Raw genomic sequence first — 19,160 nt, 5'->3', positions numbered from 1 at the left:
AATCCCAGCTACTCGGGAGGCTGAGGCAGGAGAATCACTTGAACTCGGGAGGCGGAGGTTGCAGTGAATCGAGATTGCCACTACATTCCAGCCTGGGCGACAGAGCGAGATTCCATCTCAAAAAAAAAAAAAAAAAAAAAAAAAAGCCGCTTCCATGGAGTGGGGAAGATCAATGTCTGATGAGAGTGAGTCCAAGAGAAAATGGGAGGAGAGGGCTGGGCGCGGTGGCTCAAGCCTGTAATCCCAGCACTTTGGGAGGCCGAGACGGGCGGATCACGAGGTCAGGAGATCGAGACCATCCTGGCTAACCCGGTGAAACCCCGTCTTTACTAAAAAATACAAAAAACTAGCCGGACGAGGTGGCGGGCGCCTGTAATCCCAGCTACTCGGGAGGCTGAGGCAGGAGAATGGCGTAAACCCGGGAGGCGGAGCTTGCAGTGAGCTGAGATCCGGCCACTGCATTCCAGCCTGGGCGACAGAGCGAGACTCCGTCTCAAAAAAAAAAAAAAAAAAAAAGAAAATGGGAGGAGAGAAATTAGAGACAACTTTTTTGAGGAGTGTTACTGTGTTGTTGTTGTTGTTGTTTTTCCGACGGAGTTTCGCTCTTCTTGCCCAGGCTGGAGTGCAATGGCGCCATCTTGGCTCACCGCAACCTCCGCCTCCCAGGTTCAAGCAATTCTCCTGCCTCAGCCTCCCGAGTAGCTGGGATTACAGGCATGCACCACTATGCCCAGCTAATTTTGTATTTTTAGTAGAGACGGGGTTTCTCCATGTTGAGTCTGGTCTCAAACTCCTGACCTCAGGTGATCCGCCCACCTCGGCCTCCCAAAGTGCTGGGATTACAGGTGTGAGCCACCGCGCCCGACCATGTTTTTTCTTTTTCTTTCTTTCTTTTTTTTTTTTTGAGAGGGACTCTCTGTCTTCCAGGCTGGAGTGCAGTGTCCTGATCTCTGCTCACTGCATTCTCTGCCTCCTGGCTCAAGTGATTGTCCTGCCTCAGCCTCCTGAGTAGCTGGGATTACAGGTGCACACCACCATGCCTGGCTAATTTTTGTATTTTTAGTAGAGATGGAGTTTCTTTTATTTATTTATTTATTTATTTATTTATTTATTTATTTATTGAGAGGGAGTCTCACACTGTCGCCCAGGCTGGAATGCAGTGGCGCATCTCCACTCACATCAACCTCCCCCCTCCAAGGTTCAAGTGATTCTCCTACCTCAGCCTCCCAAGTAGCTGGGATTACAGGTGCCCACAACCACGCCCCACTAATTTTTTGTATTTTTAGTAGAGATGGAGTTTCACTATGTTGGCCAGGCTGGTCTTGAACTCCTGACCTATGATCCACCTGTCTCGGCCTCCCAAAGTGCTGGGATTACAGGCGTGAGCCACCATGCCCAGCTGAGATGGGGTTTCACCATGTTGGCCAGGCTGGTTTTGACCTCCTGACCTCGGCCTTCCAAAGTGCTGGGATTACAGGCATGAGTCATTGTGCCTGGCCAGGAGTTTTACTGTGAAGGGAAGGAATGAATATAGTTGGAGGGGAAAGTGGCATCAAGGAAAGACTTTTTGTCACTAATAATAAATATTTCATTGAAATACACTATTCATATGGAACAGCCAACAAATCTTGAGTGTGTAGCTCAGTGAATTTCCACAAGGTGAACACACTGAGGTAATCAGCACCCAGATCCAGAAACAGAAAGTGACCAGGCGCAGTGGCTCACGCATATAATCCTAACACTTTGGGAGTCCCAGACGGAAGGATCGCTTGAGCTCGAGGGTTTGAGACCAGCCTGGGCATCACAATTAGACTCCCATCTCTAAAATTAATTTTTTTTTTCCCGAGACAGAGTCTTGCTGTGTTGCCCAGGCTGGAGTGCAATGGCATCATCTCAGCTCACTGTAACCTCTGCCTCCTGGGTTCAAGCGATTCTCCTGCCTCAGCCTCCCAAGTAGCTGGGATTACAGGCGTGCACCACCATGCCTGGCTAATTTTTTGTATTTTTAGTAGAGATGGAGTTTCACCATGTTGGCCACGCTAGTCTCGCACTCCTTACCTCATGATCCACCCACCTTGGCTTCCCAAGGTGCTGGGATTACAGGTGTGAGCCACCATGCCCAGCAAAATAAAATTTTTAATTAGCTAGGTTTACGGGTGCATGCCTGGTTCAGGCTACTCAGGAAGCTGAGGTGGGAGGATCACTTGAACCTGGAAGTTCTGTAGTGAGCCATGATCATGTCACTGCACTCCAGCCTGGGCCACAGAGCAAGACTCTGTCTCAAAAAGTGAAAAATGAATAAGAAACAGAATATGACCAGTTGCCAATATCCCCTTCATGGCCCCTTGCAATCACCACCATCTTTCTGAAAGGTAACTAGTACTATAACTTTTTTGTTTTTTTTTTTGAAACGGAGTCTCGCCCTGTCACCCAGGCTGGAGTGCAGTGGCTCAATCTTGGTTCACTGCAACCTCCACCTCCTGGGTTCAAGCAATTCTCATGCCTCAGCCTCCATAGTAGCTGGAATTACAGTTGTGTGCCACCACGCATGGCTAAATTTTGTGTATGTAGTGTGTGTGTATATATATGTGTGTGTATTATATATGTATATGCGCACACACACGTGTGTGGGTGTGTGTGTGTGTGTGTGTGTATATATATATATATATATTTTTTTTTAGTAGAGACTGGGTTTCACCATGTTGGCCAGGCTGGTCTCGAATTCCTGGCCTCAAGTGATCTGCCTGCCTCAGCCTCCCAAAGTGCTGGGATTACAGGTGTGAGCCAGACCTAAACAGCATGTTCTCTTCTGTGTCTTCCTTCTTATGTTTGACATTGATGTGAGATTCACTCCTACTGTGGGTAGCGCTTCTGTCCTTTTCATCACTGTATAAAATAACTTTGTTCTATTTACTGATTTAATTGTTGATGGGCATTAGGGTTGCTTTCTGTTTGGGGCTACAATGATTAACATGGCCATGAATATTTGTGCACGTGCATTTTGGCACATTTGAACTGTACTGTAGCTTCTGTGCCAACTTTTCCCTTCCCACAGCCTTCTGTGGCCACCTCCTCGCCTTCCCACGATTTCCATGGTTGCCCATGACCTCCTTCTGGCCACCTTCAGTGACTCTCCTCGGTGCACCTCTGAACTATGGACTTAGCTGCTCCCTTGTGGTTTCTTTCTCAGCCCCAGCTTTGTGGTCCTGTCCCACTACATGAAGTCCTCAATGCTAGTGCTCCCCAGATCCAGGGTCCTAAAAACCCTTTGTACATCCTCAGTGGGCATTACCATCTTCATGCTAATCAACACCAAATCTGTCTCCTGACTACACCCCCTAGCCAGGCCACCAGCACAAAACTGAGCTCATCAAATTCCTCCAAGAATTATGTCTCCAGTTGTTGAAATGTTACATCCACCCAGGTACTTGAATCATTACCTAAGAATCATTCTAGCCTCCTCCCTTCCCTCTAGCCCCCTACAATCTTAACTCTCAATTATCAAAATCTGATGAGATCTACCTCCTTCAGGGCTCCCAGGGTCATTCCTTTCCTTCGGTCTCTGAGCCTCCACCTTGCTTCAGAACCTCCCAGACTTTTGGGACAGCCAAAAGTCCTTGTTCCTCAGGCCTCTCCACTCTCCTCCACTGATCCACCCTAAAGCAAATCTGATCCGGTTATCACATACCCTCCACACCCTCCACTGTCCACAGGATAAGACCAAACTCTTCAGCAAAGTCCAATCCTTTCAAGAACTGTCCCTCACAGCCACTCCCATGTGCCCATTCTAGAACCGACTGGATCAACGCAGGAGTAGTTCCCGGCAAGTACAGCGCTCCTCCTCACCTCCTGGCTGCTGAGGACCCTTTCCTTAGAAAGCACTTCCCCCCAGCTCCAAGCTCCCCTTCTCCAGCAACCTTCACCTTCAGCTTTAATCTCCTTTGGGACGTGCCCCCCACATCTCCGCCCCTCCTCTAGGTGCCCACCGGCCCTCCGTGAACCACAGCTATTGTCATGGTAATAATTTCATTATTAGAAGGAGCTTTTTTTTTTTTTTTTTTTTTTTTTTTGAGACGGAGTCTCGCTCTGTCGCCCAGGCTGGAGTGCAGTGGCCGGATCTCAGCTCACTGCAAGCTCCGCCTCCCGGGTTCGGGCCATTCTCCTGTCTCAGCCTCCTGAGTAGCTGGGACTACAGGCGCCCGCCACCTCGTCCGGCTAGTTTTTTGTATTTTTTAGTAGAGACGGGGTTTCACCGTGTTAGCCAGGATGGTCTCGATCTCCTGACCTTGTGATCCGCCCGTCTCGGCCTCCCAAAGTGCTGGGATTACAGGCTTGAGCCACCGCGCCCGGCCTAGAAGGAGCTTTAAGCTCAGCGGACCAGAGCTCCCTGAGGGCAAGGGATTGTGGCATTATTTCAAGCACTGAATTTGTTCTAGTAATCCCTGAATAAACATATGTTGGATGAATGAATGCGGTAACAGGAATGTTGAGCCAAGTATTAAACCACACAAAACACAGGAGGAGAGGAAAGTATTCAGAGATACGACAGGGAGAACTATTTGAAACAGTTCACAGACCCTGTGAACTGTGCAGAGAGGCCTAAATAGCCTGGGGCTTCTGGAGGGAAGGGAGGTTCCTGGGTGGCGGAGCACTGGTGCCCAGAAAAGCAGATGAATCCTGAGAGGGAGATTCCCCACTGTGAAGGGTCTGGTGTTGGGGCCAAAGGCTGGGGGCTTCCACCTGTCCATCATGGCTTTTCAAACTGTAGGGTTGTTTTTTTTTTTTTTTTGGAGATAGGGGGCAGGGGGGTGTCTCACTTTGTTGCCCAGGCTGGTCTCAAATTCGTGGGCTCAGGCAATCCTCCCACCTCGCCCTCCCAAAGTGCTGGGATTATAGACGTGAACCACTATGCTCAGCAGTAGGTTGCAATTAAATCATGCACTTATGGCTCTCAAAATCGTTCTAGGAACTGCCACAGGTGCAGGGGCTATAAAAGTAAATACGCCCACTTAGAAAATGGGGATAATTCTATGTCACAGAGTTGTAAAGATTACATGAATTAATACAGATTAACACACTGGGAACAGCGTCAAGTGCATAAGCACTATGTAAACTTTAGCTATTATTTGCTATTATTGTATTTGCTGTTATTGCTCTCTAGGTGCTCCCAGGGGGCTAAGAAGTCGTGGGAAGAAAGAAATGATTCTAAGAGAATCCAGTAAGGGCTAGAATGGAAGTGAGCAAACAATGCTGAGGCCCACAGCACATGTTGTACTGCGGGGTTCAAATCCCATAAGGCCAGCAGCACCCGGGGTCTGTGAGCCCTCCAGAGTTGGGCCCTGGTGGTCGAGTCCAGTCCTGGGGGTCATTCCATTCCCTCCCTCATTATAAATTGGGGCCTGAAGGCCCGGGGCGGAAGAAAGGGGTCCACAATACTGCACGGTTAGAGGCCGAGCCAAGGCTGGATCCGGCCAGACCTCCACAGCTCTTCCTTAGCCTCCACATTCCCTCAGGGTGTGGGGCGCCAGGTTGGGGGCGAGGTAGTGGAGGCCCAATGGAGGCCGAAGCTAACTGGACGGCGCCTCGCGATGAGAACTACGCTTCCCAGCATGCGACGGGGCAAGGGGGCCTTTCAGCCGCGAGCAGTGTCTCGCAGGGTCTGCTGGGAGTTTTCATTGACCTCTGATCCCCCCTCTCATTTTGATCCGCGCTAGTCCACTCTAGGCTCCGCCCCCTTCTGAGAGCCGATGACCTGGCAGAGTCCCGCGAGCCGCTTCCTTCTTCCCCTCTCATTGGCCCAGCCTAGCTGCCATTCGGTTGCGAGGAGGAGAAGTTGCTTACTGATTGGTGGATTCCGTTTGGCGCCAACTAGGAAAGGGGGGCGGGGCAGCAGCGGCCCCCACTGAGCTGCTATTACCGCGAAAGGCCAGATTGGCTGCGACAGCCTGGGTAAGAGGTGGAGGTCGGCTCGGTTTTCTGCTACCCAGAGCTGGGCAAGCGGGTGGGAGAACAGCGAAGACAGCTTGAGTCTGGGCCGTTGCCTCGAGGCTCTCGCCCGCCTTCTCTCGCTGACCCGCCGCGTTTGTTTGGATTTAATCTTCAGGTTGCCGGCGCCCGCCCGCCCGCTGGCCTCGCGGTGTAAGAGGGAAGCACCCGTGCCTGTGGCTGGCGCCTGGAGGGTCCGCACACCCGCCCGGCCGCGCCGCTTGCCCGCGGCAGCCGCGTCCCTGAACCGCGGAGTCGTGTTTGTGTTTGACCCGCGGGCGCCGGTGGCGCGCGGCCGAGGCCGGTGTGTGCGGGGCGGGGCGGTCGCGGCGGAGGCGGAGGAAGAGGGAGCTGGAGCTCTGCGAGGCCGGGCGCCGCCATGGAACTGGGCCCGGAGCCCCCGCACCGCCGCCGCCTGCTCTTCGCCTGCAGCCCCCCTCCCGCGCCGCAGCCCGTCGTGAAGGCGCTATTTGGCGCGCCAGCCGCCGGGGGACTGTCGCCTGTCACTAACCTGACCGTCACTATGGACCAGCTGCAGGGGCTGGGCAGGTGAGGAGAGACCGGCGGGCGGTGTCCCAGGCCTCTGGCCTCGGCGTCGGCCTCGGGGAGATCAGGCCAAGAAACGGACCGGGAGAAGGGCGAGACCCTTCCGTCCGGGTTCGCCCCTCGGGGACCTGCCGGGCTAGGGCCCGCCATGTGCACCCCGCCCGGGCGGAATGTTGGGCGGGAGAGGCGGTCCGGACCTCCCAGGGGAAGAGGTGGAGATCTCGGGCCTAAGCCCGAGCCAGGCCCACCTTCACCCATTTCGGATTGCTCCGTACTTTACTTCTGTCTGTATCCCTGGAAGCTCTTTGGAATCTACCCCCGCGGGGAAAATCAGGCTCTTCTAGGCGCTCACATTCACCCTTTGCTAAACCACCCTCAGGATCTTAGTTTGCTGTGATCTTTGTTCCTTCTCAATAAAGGACCATGGCATTTTCTTTCCTGGCGTTTATGTAAAATCATCTCAGTCCCTCGACCCGTGCACATTCCTGATGTCCACTCTGCTGCTTTCCTAAGGCCAGGTCTTTTTACCTAACTTTCTGAAAGCTTCCTGGGCTTTTCCTGATAGCAAAAAATGCATTCCACGGTGTTTCCGGCGGAAGAGCTACTTTCCCTTCAATCTCTGGCATCCCATTTGCTAAGCACATGTCTTGTGCATTTCCCGACTTCTGAAAAGCAGAAAGTGCCCTGTTCAACTTTCATCCCGACTCTGTCACAGTACCTAGGACACACGCTCTTGTTTTAGGAAATACCCCAATATTTGCCATAGGCATCCTAACCTGCAGTGTGGTCCAAGGCCATGCCCACCCACTCCTTTTTTCTCCTTTGCCCAAGTGCTAATTGGGTGTTCAGAGTGGCAAAGTGGGATCTTTGCTTCTTAATCTGCTTCTTAAAGTGGCTGCTGCTTAATCTCATGGCCTATCTCCTGCATGTGACCTTTTAATTATATCCTATAAATCACTCATGGTTTATTTCTGTTGGTTTCAGTGATTATGAGCAACCACTGGAGGTGAAGAACAACAGTAATCTGCAGAGAATGGGCTCCTCTGAGTCAACAGATTCAGGTATTTAAGTCTGTTGTGTGGGGAGCAATACTGTGAATTTCCTGAAACATGCCTTTTCACCCAGGAGGTTAGTTTTGGTTAGAACTTGAGGAAGTCACGGCATTGGGTGATAAACATTTTTTTTTTTTTTTTTTTTTTTTTGAGACAGAGTTTCGCTCTTGTTGCCCAGGCTGGAGTGCAATGGCATGATCTCGGCTCATCACAACCTCCACCTCCCGGGTTCAAGTGATTCTCCTGCCTCAGCCTCCCAAGTAGCTAGGATTACAGGCATGCACCACCACACCCAGCTAATTTTGTATTTTTTAGTAGAGACAGAGTTTCTTCATGTTGGTCACGCTGGTCTTGAACTCCCAACCTCAGGTGATCCGCCTGCCTCGGTCTCCCAAAGTGCTAGGATTACAGGCGTGAGCCACCATGCCCATTGATAAACATTATTAAGAAGAATACAAAGGAGCCCTTATGGCTATTTATGAAGAAAGGAAATAGGCTTTGAATGTCTGTAAGGAGATGGTGTGCGCTTGCCCTTTAAGGATGGGTAGTAAAGTAAAATTCACCATACCACCGTAAGTGGCATTCAGGCAATCTTACTGGCTAAAATACAGGGTCAAATTATTGGAAGTACAGTGTCATGAAATCATTTCATTGATGCTGCTATGGAGGAAATTGCCAGTGCATTTCATTCTTCATGCATTCATATTACTGCAGAGTTTATCTGTATTTTTACAGATAAGACCGTTGGGGCAAAGATGCTTTAGGTTAAAGGAATTGGAAGAGCAAAAGTCCTTTTTTTTTCTGAGACGGCGTCTTGCTCTGTTGCCCAGGCTGGAGTGCAGTGGTGCAATCTTGGCTCACTGCAACCTGCGCCTCCGGGGTTGATGCCATTCTCCTGCCTCACCCTCCCGAGTAGCTGGGACTACAGGCACCCGCCACCACACCCGGCTAATTTTTTTGTATTTTTAGTAAAGATGGGGTTTCACTGTGTTAGACAGGATGGTCTCAATCTCTTGACCTCATTGTCCCCCCGCCTCGGCCTCCCAAAGTGCTGGGATTACAGGCGTGAGCCACCACGCCCGGCTGCAAAAGTCTTAAAATGTAATGTAGGCTTCTGTATGTAGAATGTAATTTAATAGAGAACTGGGGATAGGATTATCATTTGTAGCAGTGTGGTGAGCAAGGGCTCTAACACTTCACTTTCCGTAAGGCTACATAGACATGTGAGCTATGGGTGGGTGGGTCTGCGTCATCTGAGCTGACATATAAGTAATGCTGAACAGTGTCTCCTTCACCCTGCTTCCTGTTTTGAGATGGACACCTTGGTGTCATTTTGTTAAAGGCAGTAAGTGCTTGCCTTGCATGTCATAACTAGTAGTATTTTTCATTTTGAGACAAGGTCTCAACTCTTGTCACCCATGCTGGAATGCAGTGGCCCCATCTTGGCTCACTGCAACCTCCGCCTCCAAGATTCAGACAATTCTCCTGCCTCAGCTTCCCTAGTAGCTGGAATTACAGGTGCAGGCCACCACACCCAGCTAGTTTTTGCATTTTTAGTAGAGACGGGTTTCACCATGTTGGCCAGGTTGGTCTCAAACTTCTGGCCTCAGGTGATCCACCCACTTCGGCCTCCCAAAGTGCTGGGATTACAGGGGTGAGCCACTGCACCTGGCCTTTTTTTTTTTTTTTTTTTTTTTTTGAGACAGGGTCTTGCTCTGTTGCCCAGGCTTCAGGCTGGAGTGCAGTGGCACAATCAGGGTTCACTGCATCTTCAACTTTACAAGCTCAAGCGAACCTCCCACTTCAGCCTCCCCAAGTAGCTGGGACTACAGGCACGTGCCACCACACCCAACTAATTTTTTTTTTTAATTTTGGTAGAGACAAGTCTTGCTATGTTGCCCCAGGCTCGTTTTGAACTTTGGCCTCAAGCCATCCGCCTGCCTCAACCTCCCAAAGTATTGGAATTACAGGTGTGAGCCACCATGCCCGGCCTAGTAGTTGTATTTTTCAAACCCCATATGATTTGACAAGATAAAATATTTAAAAACTAGGCCGGGCACAGTGGCTCACGCCTGTAATCCCAGCACTTTGGGAGGCCGAGGTGGGCGGATCACGAGGTCAGGAGATCGAGACCATCCTGGCTAACACGGTGAAACCCCGTCTCTACTAAAAATGCAAAAAATTAGCCGGGCGTGGCGGCGGGCACCTGTAGTCCCAGCTACTTGGGAGGCTGAGGCAGGAGAATGGCAGGAACCCGGGAGGCGGAGCTTGCAGTGAGCTGAGATCGCGCCACTGCACTCCAGGCTGGGCGACTGAGCAAGACTCTGTCTCAAAAAAAAAAATTTTTTTTAAAACTATGCCAAGAAAATTTGGTACCTATGGTTTCTGTGATTGGAACTCGTAGAAAGTTATCTGGGTCACTTCTGTCTGAATAACCAAACAATCATGATATGAATCAGTTTTATTCACCCTCTTCTCAAATCCTATTTCTTTTGATGTTATTTGCAAATGGAGGAAAAACAGTAAATACACTATGAAAAAATTATTCAGACTTGTACAAACATGACATTTTTGACGATCTAATAGCCATGACATCAATTCTGGCAAAAGTACAAGCCATGAGTATTTGTTGCCTGACTTAAATAAAGACCCAAGTACTTTCTTTAGTGTTTTAATTTTAATGACAAAATGGTGTTTTTGTATTATTTCTTGAGAGGTTTTGTTTTGTTTTGTTTTGTTTTGTTTCCATAGGTTTCTGTCTAGATTCTCCTGGGCCATTGGACAGTAAAGAAAAGTACGTATTCACTGCTTTTAAATGTTTGTACTTAGAAAGAACGTGTCTAAACTTAAATACCTTATTTAAATGAAGTTCTTCATACACTGACTGGAGCCCTGGATTTAGCTGTCCCTAGAAACACTCTGGAATCTCAAGAATGAATAGTTTGTGTCAGCAATTTTCAGAACTTTTCTCTCTTTATTTTAGCTATAATTTTGGTGTTCTGTTCGGGTCTTACCCAAACCCTTACTCTGTGCTCTGACATCATAGCCTTACAAGAACATGTGGGTTTTTTGTTTGTTTGTGGTTTTTTTTTTTTTTTTTTTTTGGAGGTAGAGTCTCACTCTGTCGCCCAAGTTAGAGTGCAGTGGCTCACTGCAACCTCCACCTCCCAGGTTCAACCAGTTCTCCTGCCTCTGCCTCCCGAGTAGCTGGGACTACAAGCGTGCACCACGACAGCCTGTTAATTTTTGTATTTTTATTAGAGACAAGGTTTCATTGTGTTGGCCAGGCTGGTCTCGAATTCCTAACCTCGTGATACACCCTCCTTGGCCTCCTATAGTGCTGGGATTACATGCAGACAAACGTGTATTTTAAGAAAAGACATGAGTTTGTTTTTTTCACCTAGAAGCCTAGTGTTAGGGGTGCTCCTGAGAATAAGACAGCTTCAGAAATTTATTCTCCCATCTCTTGCCTAAAATGGGAGTCTGTGACTATACCCCCAAGCTACAGGCTAAACACTGTCTCTCTGCTAATATGAATACCTCTTTACTTGTTTTATTCTCATTATTTACCTTCTGATCTCATTACAGCCTTGAAAATCCCATGAGAAGAATACATTCCCTACCTGTAAGTTAGTTCCTTGTTTATTTTGAGCTAATGCCTGTTATCTGTTCCTTAGCTACCAGCATGACCTTGATAGGACACTTAATTTAGAGAGTAAAAACGACTTTTCTTTAGTCTCTTTTTGAGACAAGGTCTTGCTGTGTCACCCAGGCTGGAGTGCAGTGGCAAAATCTTGGCTCACTGCCACCTCTGCTTCCCTGGCTCAGGTGATCCTCCCACCTCAACCTCCAGAGTAGCTGGGACTATATATAGGTGCACATCATCACACCTGGCTGATTTTTGTATTTTTTGTAGAGATGGGGGTCTCACTCTGTTGCCCAGGCTGGTTTCAAACTCCTGCCTTGGCCTTCCAAAGTGCTAGGATTACAGGCAAGAGCCACTATTCCCAGCCTTTCCTTAGTCTCATAAGTACTCAAGATGCTCGGCCTGGAGGAATTTTTCCTCCATCTCTAACAGAGCTTTATTAAACCAGGAAGGATTCTTTTGATGCAAATGTTATTTGGGGATTGATTTGGCACTGTAATCCCTGTTGAGCGGTGCGCTGTAGACCTTGTGAGGTTAGCTGTAAACCCATGGAATGGAAACTTCATTGCTGTGTTCTGGCAAGGTGGAGCTCTGGCCACATTTGCTGGTTACCTACTGCAGTGTGTGAGGAGCTAGCCTACCCCCTACTCAGCCCCCCTTTTTTCTTTTGAGAACTGAATTTTCCACTGAAATTTTATTTGTGTGCCTTAATTATTTTCTTTTTTCACTTTGATAGCAGAAGCTCTTGGGATGTAGTCCAGCTCTGAAGAGGAGCCATTCTGATTCTCTCGACCATGACATCTTTCAGCTCATCGACCCAGATGAGAACAAGGAAAATGTGAGCATGACTTCAATATACTAACCTGAGGCAGAGGTGAAACCCACAGGCTGTCAGTGGCTTAGAGATAAGTGGCTGGGCTGCTTTCTGGGAGACTAAACTTGGCCGTTATGTGCGGTCTTTGGAGTCAGAGAAATCTTGGTTTGGATCCTGCTGTATGACGTTGGCAAATTCTTCTCTTTTTAATCTTCTTTGTTCTTTTGTAAAATAGGAGTAGTAATATCTTTTAGGGATGTGGCAATAAGTAAGATTATGTATGAAGTATTGAAAATGGTGCCTGACAGGCAGGAGTTGCTCAGATGGTAGCTCACAGGAGTAATTACATGTACAAATAGTGTTTGTCTGGAAGTCTCTGCCCAGGCTGTCCTTGCCTCTTTGCTCTGACCCTGAAATGAATTGTAAGCTTAGGAAAAGGCTCTTTGGCAGTATTTGTAAGAACAGGGCTAACAAGTTTTAGGGTATCTCAGAGTAACTGAAATGGTGGCTTGGAAGGTGAATTTGTGGTTGTTTACCCTGAATGGGCCTGGCTTTTTTGTTCTCTTAGACATTGCACAGAGTAGGCATCCAAAACAGTTGTAATTTTTTCAGCCTTCTCTCTACTGTATTTCTCTATATTTACTTTCTCCCCTTTTCCATTCCTGCTAAAATGCCACAGTTCATAATCCTTAAAATCTTCCAGGTTTAGTGTAAAACCCACAGCCTCCATGAACTTTCCTGATGATTTCTTTATCAACTTGGGAAATGTCATGAGAAAGAATATGGAAATGAGTTCCTGCCTTGAGTGCTTGGAGCAGTTTATCAGCCTCTCATGCTTTTTACCAGGGCAAAGCTGTACTGATGCCTGGTTTTCCCCTGAAATGGCTTCTCTCAGGGTTGCTTGCTTAGAGCTTTGTTTTAAAGAGAAAACAGCATAGGTGGTGGTTAAAGAGCGCTCACTCTGGAGTTGTCCTGTTTTACTTCAGTATTTTGGGCACATTGCTTAACCTGCAAGGTCTAGTTTTCTCACCTGTAAAATTGGGACAATCAGGTTGTATTTGATGGTTAAAAAGTTAATGCGCAGAAAGTACTTAGTACTGTGTTGGCATAGAAATCACTGTAATATTAGCCATTACTGCTTTTTTTTTTTTTTTTGGTTCTGAACGTTTTTATTTCTCTCAGAACTTTAAGATGTGAACATTCTGTAATTCAGCCAGTCTTTACTTCCAGGTAACTTCTCACTGGGTCGCAATTCCCTTTTAAATAACGTACTCTTGTTCCGGAAGGTAGTTAGCCATTCATCACTCTTTCTGTCTAAATAACATCCAATGACAAATCCCACAGGGGCAAGAACATGAACCCAGTGGTCCCGCACAATCTGAAGTAAGTTCACCATGATAGCTGCAGCCTCAGTGCCGACAGCGACCCCGAGACCAAGGGCGATGGGGAACCCAGCCACCCATGCCAGTGCTAGCCATTACTGCTTTTAACACTTAATTATGAGTTCTTAAGTGAATATTTTAGGGCAGGGGGCCCTGTGAGTGCTTTCATTCCATAAAGTGGAATCATACAATATATATTCTATCGTATCTGGCTTTAACACATTATGCTTGTAAGAATCGTCCATGTTGAGTAAACCAGTAGGGCTTTTTTTTCATTGCTTTTAGTATAGAATAGAATAATAATTTTAAGTAGAAAAAATTATCTCAGTTGGTAGGAAGAGCTGGAGATATGAAGCCCTGAAACAGATGGATCTAGATGGAAAATTTTGACAACTATTCACAGGCAATTATATTAGATTTTATTTATTTTTACTCTAGATTTCAGAAACATTGTGATTTAGCTTATTTATCATGTTTTGTATATTTGGCTGATACTTGTGTTAGGAAATACAGTATGGCAAGAAAAAGATGTTACTTTAGAAGTTAGCTGTTGACAGAGCCTTGGATATTCTTAGTTACAGAGATCCATTGTTGGAATTAGGTGAAACTTTAATTTGGAGGCAGAAAGGTGAACAGTGCCCACTTCCTTGCCTCTTTCACCCAAGCTGAGGCCTGAGTTGGTTTTCATGGACAGTAGATGTCTCGACTATGTCTTGCAGGAAGCCTTTGAGTTTAAGAAGCCAGTAAGACCTGTATCTCGTGGCTGCCTGCACTCTCATGGACTCCAGGAGGGTAAAGATCTCTTCACACAGAGGCAGAACTCTGCCCCAGCTTGGATGGTATGTGCTCTGGCTTTCATAGGGGATTTCCTGATAGGAAGAAAGGATTAAAACACCTTCTTTCATCCAGAATTGAAGGCACTACAGTAGCGCTAGCTGTCTTTACCTTGACTTTGTCTTTTGAAACTAGACTGTCAAGCATTCTTGGTGGTTTTGCTGTGTCTGGAGAACAGACAGGCGGTAGTAAGAGTGGGAGATGGTGTTTGAAATATTGGAGTTGTGCAAGGAATATTTGACCTTGTTAATCTGGGAAATCCTGGGTCATCCTAAATGTATGTATGGTGGGATTAGATCTCTTACTATTTTTTGTTTGTTTGTTTAAGGGCTTTCTGGCAAAAACTGGAAAGCCTGTGAGACAAATTTTAAAAGAGCCATAACACTAGACCTCTTACTTAAAACTTGCTCTTTTACTATGCATTCTCAAAGTGCTTCTCAAAGAGCTGGAGAGAGAGCACTTGACTTCCTCCAAAGGTGGTTAAGAACAGTTATGGGCCAGGTGCCATGGCTCATGCCTATAATCTCAGCACTTTGGAAAACTGAGACAGGAGGATTGCTTGAGTCCTGGGCAGCACAGTGAGACCACATCTCTTTTTTTTTTTTTTTTTTTTAAAGAACTACTATAGATTCCAGTGAACGCTCAGGCTACTGGGCAGTTTTGGGGTCACTTGTTTTAGGGCTATGTATTTGCCAGACAGGACTGTCATTACTTCCAAAGTTTCCTGCTGTTGGTCTGAATTGGATTAACTGATAGCATCTATAGATTGAAGACGCCCAACTTGAGCAGGATGACCACATTTGGCTTGCAGGTTTACCTAGGATCTTAAATCTGAAAATACACCTTTCCAATCTGGTTTGTGTTCTGAGGTTCAGCCAGTGTTGCTACTCTGTCTATTATTTGCACAAAGCACTTTTATATGTTCTTGTCTTGTGAAGTAAGTGGAGTTAACCCACTTGAACAGATTAGGAAAGTACCACTAGAGAGGTTTGGATGATGTACCAAAGGATATACCTAAGTGGGAAACCAGGATTTAATGATCTCTGGCTGGGTGCCGTGGCTCATGGCTGTAATCCCAGCACTTTTGGGAGGCCAAGGTGGGAGGATTACCTGAGGTCAGGAGGAGTTCAAGACCAGCCTAGGTAACATAATGAGACCCTATCTGTACAAAGTTAAAAAATAAGCAGTGTGGTAGCTTGTTCCTATAGTCCCAATTACTGGGAGGCTGAAGTGGGAGGATTGCTTGAGCCCAAGAATTCAAGGCTGCAGTGAGCTATGATCAGACCACTGTACTCCAGCCTGGACAATGAATTCCTGTCTCAATAAGCAATCTCTAAATTCCCAAGTACGCAGTAACGCTTTAAGAGTTGGATATCAGATACAATATATTTGGTGTGTGCTTAGCGACTAGAGCCTGTATCATATCTGCACCTAGGGATCCCAGAACCTACCTCACAAAAGTTGGTGTGATATAGTGTGAGCTTTCATGATAAAGGTACTTCCCCATAATAAAGTTATCTACTCCTAGGCTCAGCTGGCTAAAAAAATTTGCCATTTCCCAGAGTGTGGTCAGATGCACTTGGGGAGGACTAGGGACTGCCCAGAACTTCTTTTATATTGTGAAGCAAAGCTAATGCCAGAACCAGAATAGGCCAGCTGCAGAGAGGATTCCTTAGTGCATGATCCACTCAGAAACTCGAAGGAGGGCCACCTAGTTTACAACAGATTCATACCCCAAAGAGATTTGGATTTTAAGGATTAAAATCCTTGTAGGGCATAACATTGGGACTACCCTGCTACTGTGAAAAAACTCTAAGCTTTTTTTCTGAATTTGAAAGTGCCTAGAAAATAAAGAATTCAGTATTAGCAGTGTTTCTACTAGTAGGATTTATCTCCAGGTGTGGATTTATGAGCAGTTTTTCTAAATTTTCTATATTCCATGTTTAGAGGTTTCCCAAAAAAATATATGACTATAGGTTGGCTAATGAGGTACCGCCATTTTAATTCTGGGAATGGTTGTCTCCTAGGGAGATAGTGTAGTGAGAAGAGTTTGGATTTTGGAGTCAAACACGTGAGGTGTATAATCTTGGTAACCTCTCTTAAGCACGAGTTTCCTGATTTGCTAAAGGAAAAGGAAAGGATTACTAGCCTCACAATTAGCTAGTATATTGTGAGGCTTCTATTAGATTATATGTATAAAGATTCGGCCGGGCGCGGTGGCTCAAGCCTGTAATCCCAGCACTTTGGGAGGCCGAGACGGGTGGATCACGAGGTCAGGAGATCGAGACCATCCTGGCTAACACAGTGAAACCCCGTCTCTACTAAAAAATACAAAAAACTAGCCGGGCGAGGTGGCGGGCACCTGTAGTCCCAGCTACTCGGGAGGCTGAGGCAGGAGAATGGCGTAAACCCGGGAGGCGGAGCTTGCAGTGAGCTGAGATGTGGCCACTGCACTCCAGCCTGGGGGACAGAGCAAGACTCCGTCTCAAAAAAAAAAAAAAAAAAAAAAGAACGAGGATAGATTTTATAGAAGGAAGTTACCTTTTATTCCCCCCGTCAGAACTGAAGTTATATGTAAGTGCGTTCTCTAGGCCATTTTATGCTCTCAATAGAGATTTGCATCTGCTTGCCCTAACTCATTTCAGCAGATTCTCATACTGTCAGAGTCCTCAGTGCTGATCGGTGTTCACTGATGCAACCTCCTAATAAAAGAAACCTTGTTCTTCACAAGAGGCTATCTCTAGTACCCATTATAAGGTGAATTGCTTCTGGCAAGAGTTCTCTGTGAAGGCTACTGACTACTCAGGGCTGTGTGTGGACATTAAATCATTTATAATCTTGGGATACATTTTCCTATAATCAGTAATTGCTAAAATATTACTTAGTGTAACAAGTATAACATAGTATGTTTTCATCATAGAAACTAGTGACCCATTCAAGGAAATCAAAGTGGACCAGAGCTCTCATTTATTATTAATCCGTGAATTTTGTCTTACAGCTTTCCTCAAATGAAAGAGATAGCAGTGAACGAGGGAATTTCATTCCTCTTTTTACACCCCAATCACCTGTGACAGCCACTTTGTCTGATGAGGATGATGGCTTCGTGGACCTTCTCGACGGAGAGAATCTGAAGGTACCGTGTATGTGTGTGCGTGTGTGTGTGTGTTCCTATCTATTCTACTAATTACCTCTGGAGAAGTCATGTGATGTGAAAAAGAACAGCAACAGCAATTCCCCGGGGCTTGCTTAGCCGATACTTTTGTTCATGTGGTGATAATTCATTTAATAATAGGGCTACTAGCCTTATTAAATCCTTTGGGTTGGGGGATGGGGGTATCAAAAGAAGACATATGATCCTTCTTACCCTGAAGGAGCTAACTAACAGTCTTATATGCAAGAAATATGAAATCAGTCTATATGCAGTTTCTATGCAAGAAACATGAAATCAGAATGGTATAGGATGGTACATTAAGGATACTTCCCATCCAGGCCTATTCGTATTCTTCAGGGAGAAACACACCTAAAGCATTTAAACTAATGTTAGTCTCTACAGGATCTTTTTAAAATCAATTTTTCTGTTTTTTTAGAATGAGGAGGAGACCCCCTCGTGCATGGCAAGCCTCTGGACAGCTCCTCTCGTCATGAGAACTACAAACCTTGTGAGTTGTTTTAGTGTGTCTGGAGGAAGCCCTGAGTGATTGGGGCACTGGACAGAGTAGTCCTTAGTTGAGTATAGCCAAAGATTGAAATGAATGATAGGATTTGGGGATCTGGGTTTTAGGCCTCAGTTTGGCTACCTACAAACCTTTCGTGATGATATCTCTCTGCATGTCTCCTGATCTATAAGGAGTGTGGGTTAGGCGGGACCATGGTCATTCCTGGCTTTTACCATCTAGTCAGTTTGAAAAAAGCCTATCTGAAGCCTTTAGCCTGAAGACTTTACTTTTTTTAGGTTATTCTCATTCATATTCCACAGAACCTAGCATAAAATTAGACAAGCAACAGTAACTCACAGGGTTTTTTTGTTGTTGTTGTTTTGTTTTGTTTTGTTTTGTTTTATTTAAGACGGAGTCTCATTCTTGTTGCCTAGTCTGGAGTGCAATGGCACAATCTTGGCTCGCTGCAACCTCTGCCTCCCAGGTTCAAGTGATTCTCCTGCCTCAGCCTCCCAAGTAGCTGGGATTACAGGTGCCTGCCACCACACCCAGCTAATTTTTGTATTTTTAGTCTCGAACTCCTGACCTCAGGTGATCTGTCCACCTCAGCCTCCCAAAGTGCTGGGATTACAGCCACTGTGCCTGGCTGGATTTTTTTTTTTTTTTTTTAATTGAAAATACCTACCTGAGGCTGGGTATTTTCAGGTAGATATTTTCAATTTTAAAAATAATTTATTTTTTTATATATATATATACACACACACATATACACAAACACAGTATAGATTTGTGTTTCCATCATAGGGATACTTTCAAACAGAAAGCATAGTGTAGATACAGAATCTATAGTGTATGTGTGTATATATATTCAAAATAACATATATATACACACACACACACTAGATTCGTGTTTTCATCATAGGGATACTTTCAAAGTTAGAAGCAAGAATGTTCCTACACAGATATATACACCTGTATATTCAGAGATACACACCCTTAGGTACACATCTAAGTTGATAAGTTCATATTTTTTAATTATCAATAACCTGAACTATAATTATGGAACAAATGAGCTACAGTTTTTTTGTTTGTTTGTTTTGTTTTGTTTTTGAGACAGAGTCTTCTTCTGTTGCCCAGGCTGGAGTTCAGTGCAGTGGTGCAATCGTGACCTGCTGCAACCTCTGCCTCCTGGGTTCGAGTGATTCTCCTGCCTCAGCCTCCTGAGTAGCTGGGACCACAGGCTTA

At 46.1% G+C, this 19,160-nt stretch overlaps 1 protein-coding gene, 1 non-coding gene and 1 pseudogene across 7 annotated transcripts in view; 1 reads left to right on the top strand and 2 right to left on the bottom strand.

The window, feature by feature from the left end:
* The first annotated feature begins 5,806 nt into the window (after positions 1-5,806).
* The window catches only part of LOC105480393 (cell division cycle 25A), a 32,194-nt gene continuing 18,840 nt past the window's right edge, over positions 5,807-19,160 (top strand). Inside the window, exons 1-9 of one of the 5 annotated variants that reach the window (XM_024792487.2) lie at positions 5,807-5,949; positions 6,104-6,534; positions 7,516-7,592; positions 10,335-10,377; positions 11,172-11,208; positions 11,966-12,067; positions 14,145-14,264; positions 17,258-17,392; positions 17,847-17,918. In XM_024792487.2, coding sequence (XP_024648255.1) covers positions 6,365-6,534; positions 7,516-7,592; positions 10,335-10,377; positions 11,172-11,208; positions 11,966-12,067; positions 14,145-14,264; positions 17,258-17,392; positions 17,847-17,918 — 756 coding nt within the window. In that variant the 5' untranslated portion in view covers positions 5,807-5,949; positions 6,104-6,364. Of the gene's footprint in view, positions 6,535-7,515; positions 7,593-10,334; positions 10,378-11,171; positions 11,209-11,965; positions 12,068-14,144; positions 14,265-17,257; positions 17,393-17,846; positions 17,919-19,160 lie in introns of all 5 variants that reach the window. The other 4 variants (XM_011739186.3, XM_071091622.1, XM_011739188.2 and 1 more) reach the window with 4 other exon arrangements.
* On the bottom strand, positions 13,194-13,512 carry LOC139361957 (NADH dehydrogenase [ubiquinone] 1 beta subcomplex subunit 1 pseudogene; annotated as a pseudogene). The gene has a single exon (XR_011620041.1). The product of XR_011620041.1 is annotated as an NADH dehydrogenase [ubiquinone] 1 beta subcomplex subunit 1 pseudogene (transcript).
* Positions 14,585-14,646, bottom strand: LOC112426452 (U7 small nuclear RNA). Its single transcript, XR_003017783.2, has one exon. It is a non-coding gene; the product is annotated as a U7 small nuclear RNA (small nuclear RNA).

The sequence above is a fragment of the Macaca nemestrina genome, chromosome 2 (genome assembly GCF_043159975.1).
Source record: "Macaca nemestrina isolate mMacNem1 chromosome 2, mMacNem.hap1, whole genome shotgun sequence".
In the NCBI taxonomy this organism is placed as follows: Eukaryota; Metazoa; Chordata; class Mammalia; order Primates; family Cercopithecidae; genus Macaca; species Macaca nemestrina.
Note: the sequence above shows the minus strand (reverse complement) of the source record. Positions and strands in the feature narration are given on the sequence as shown.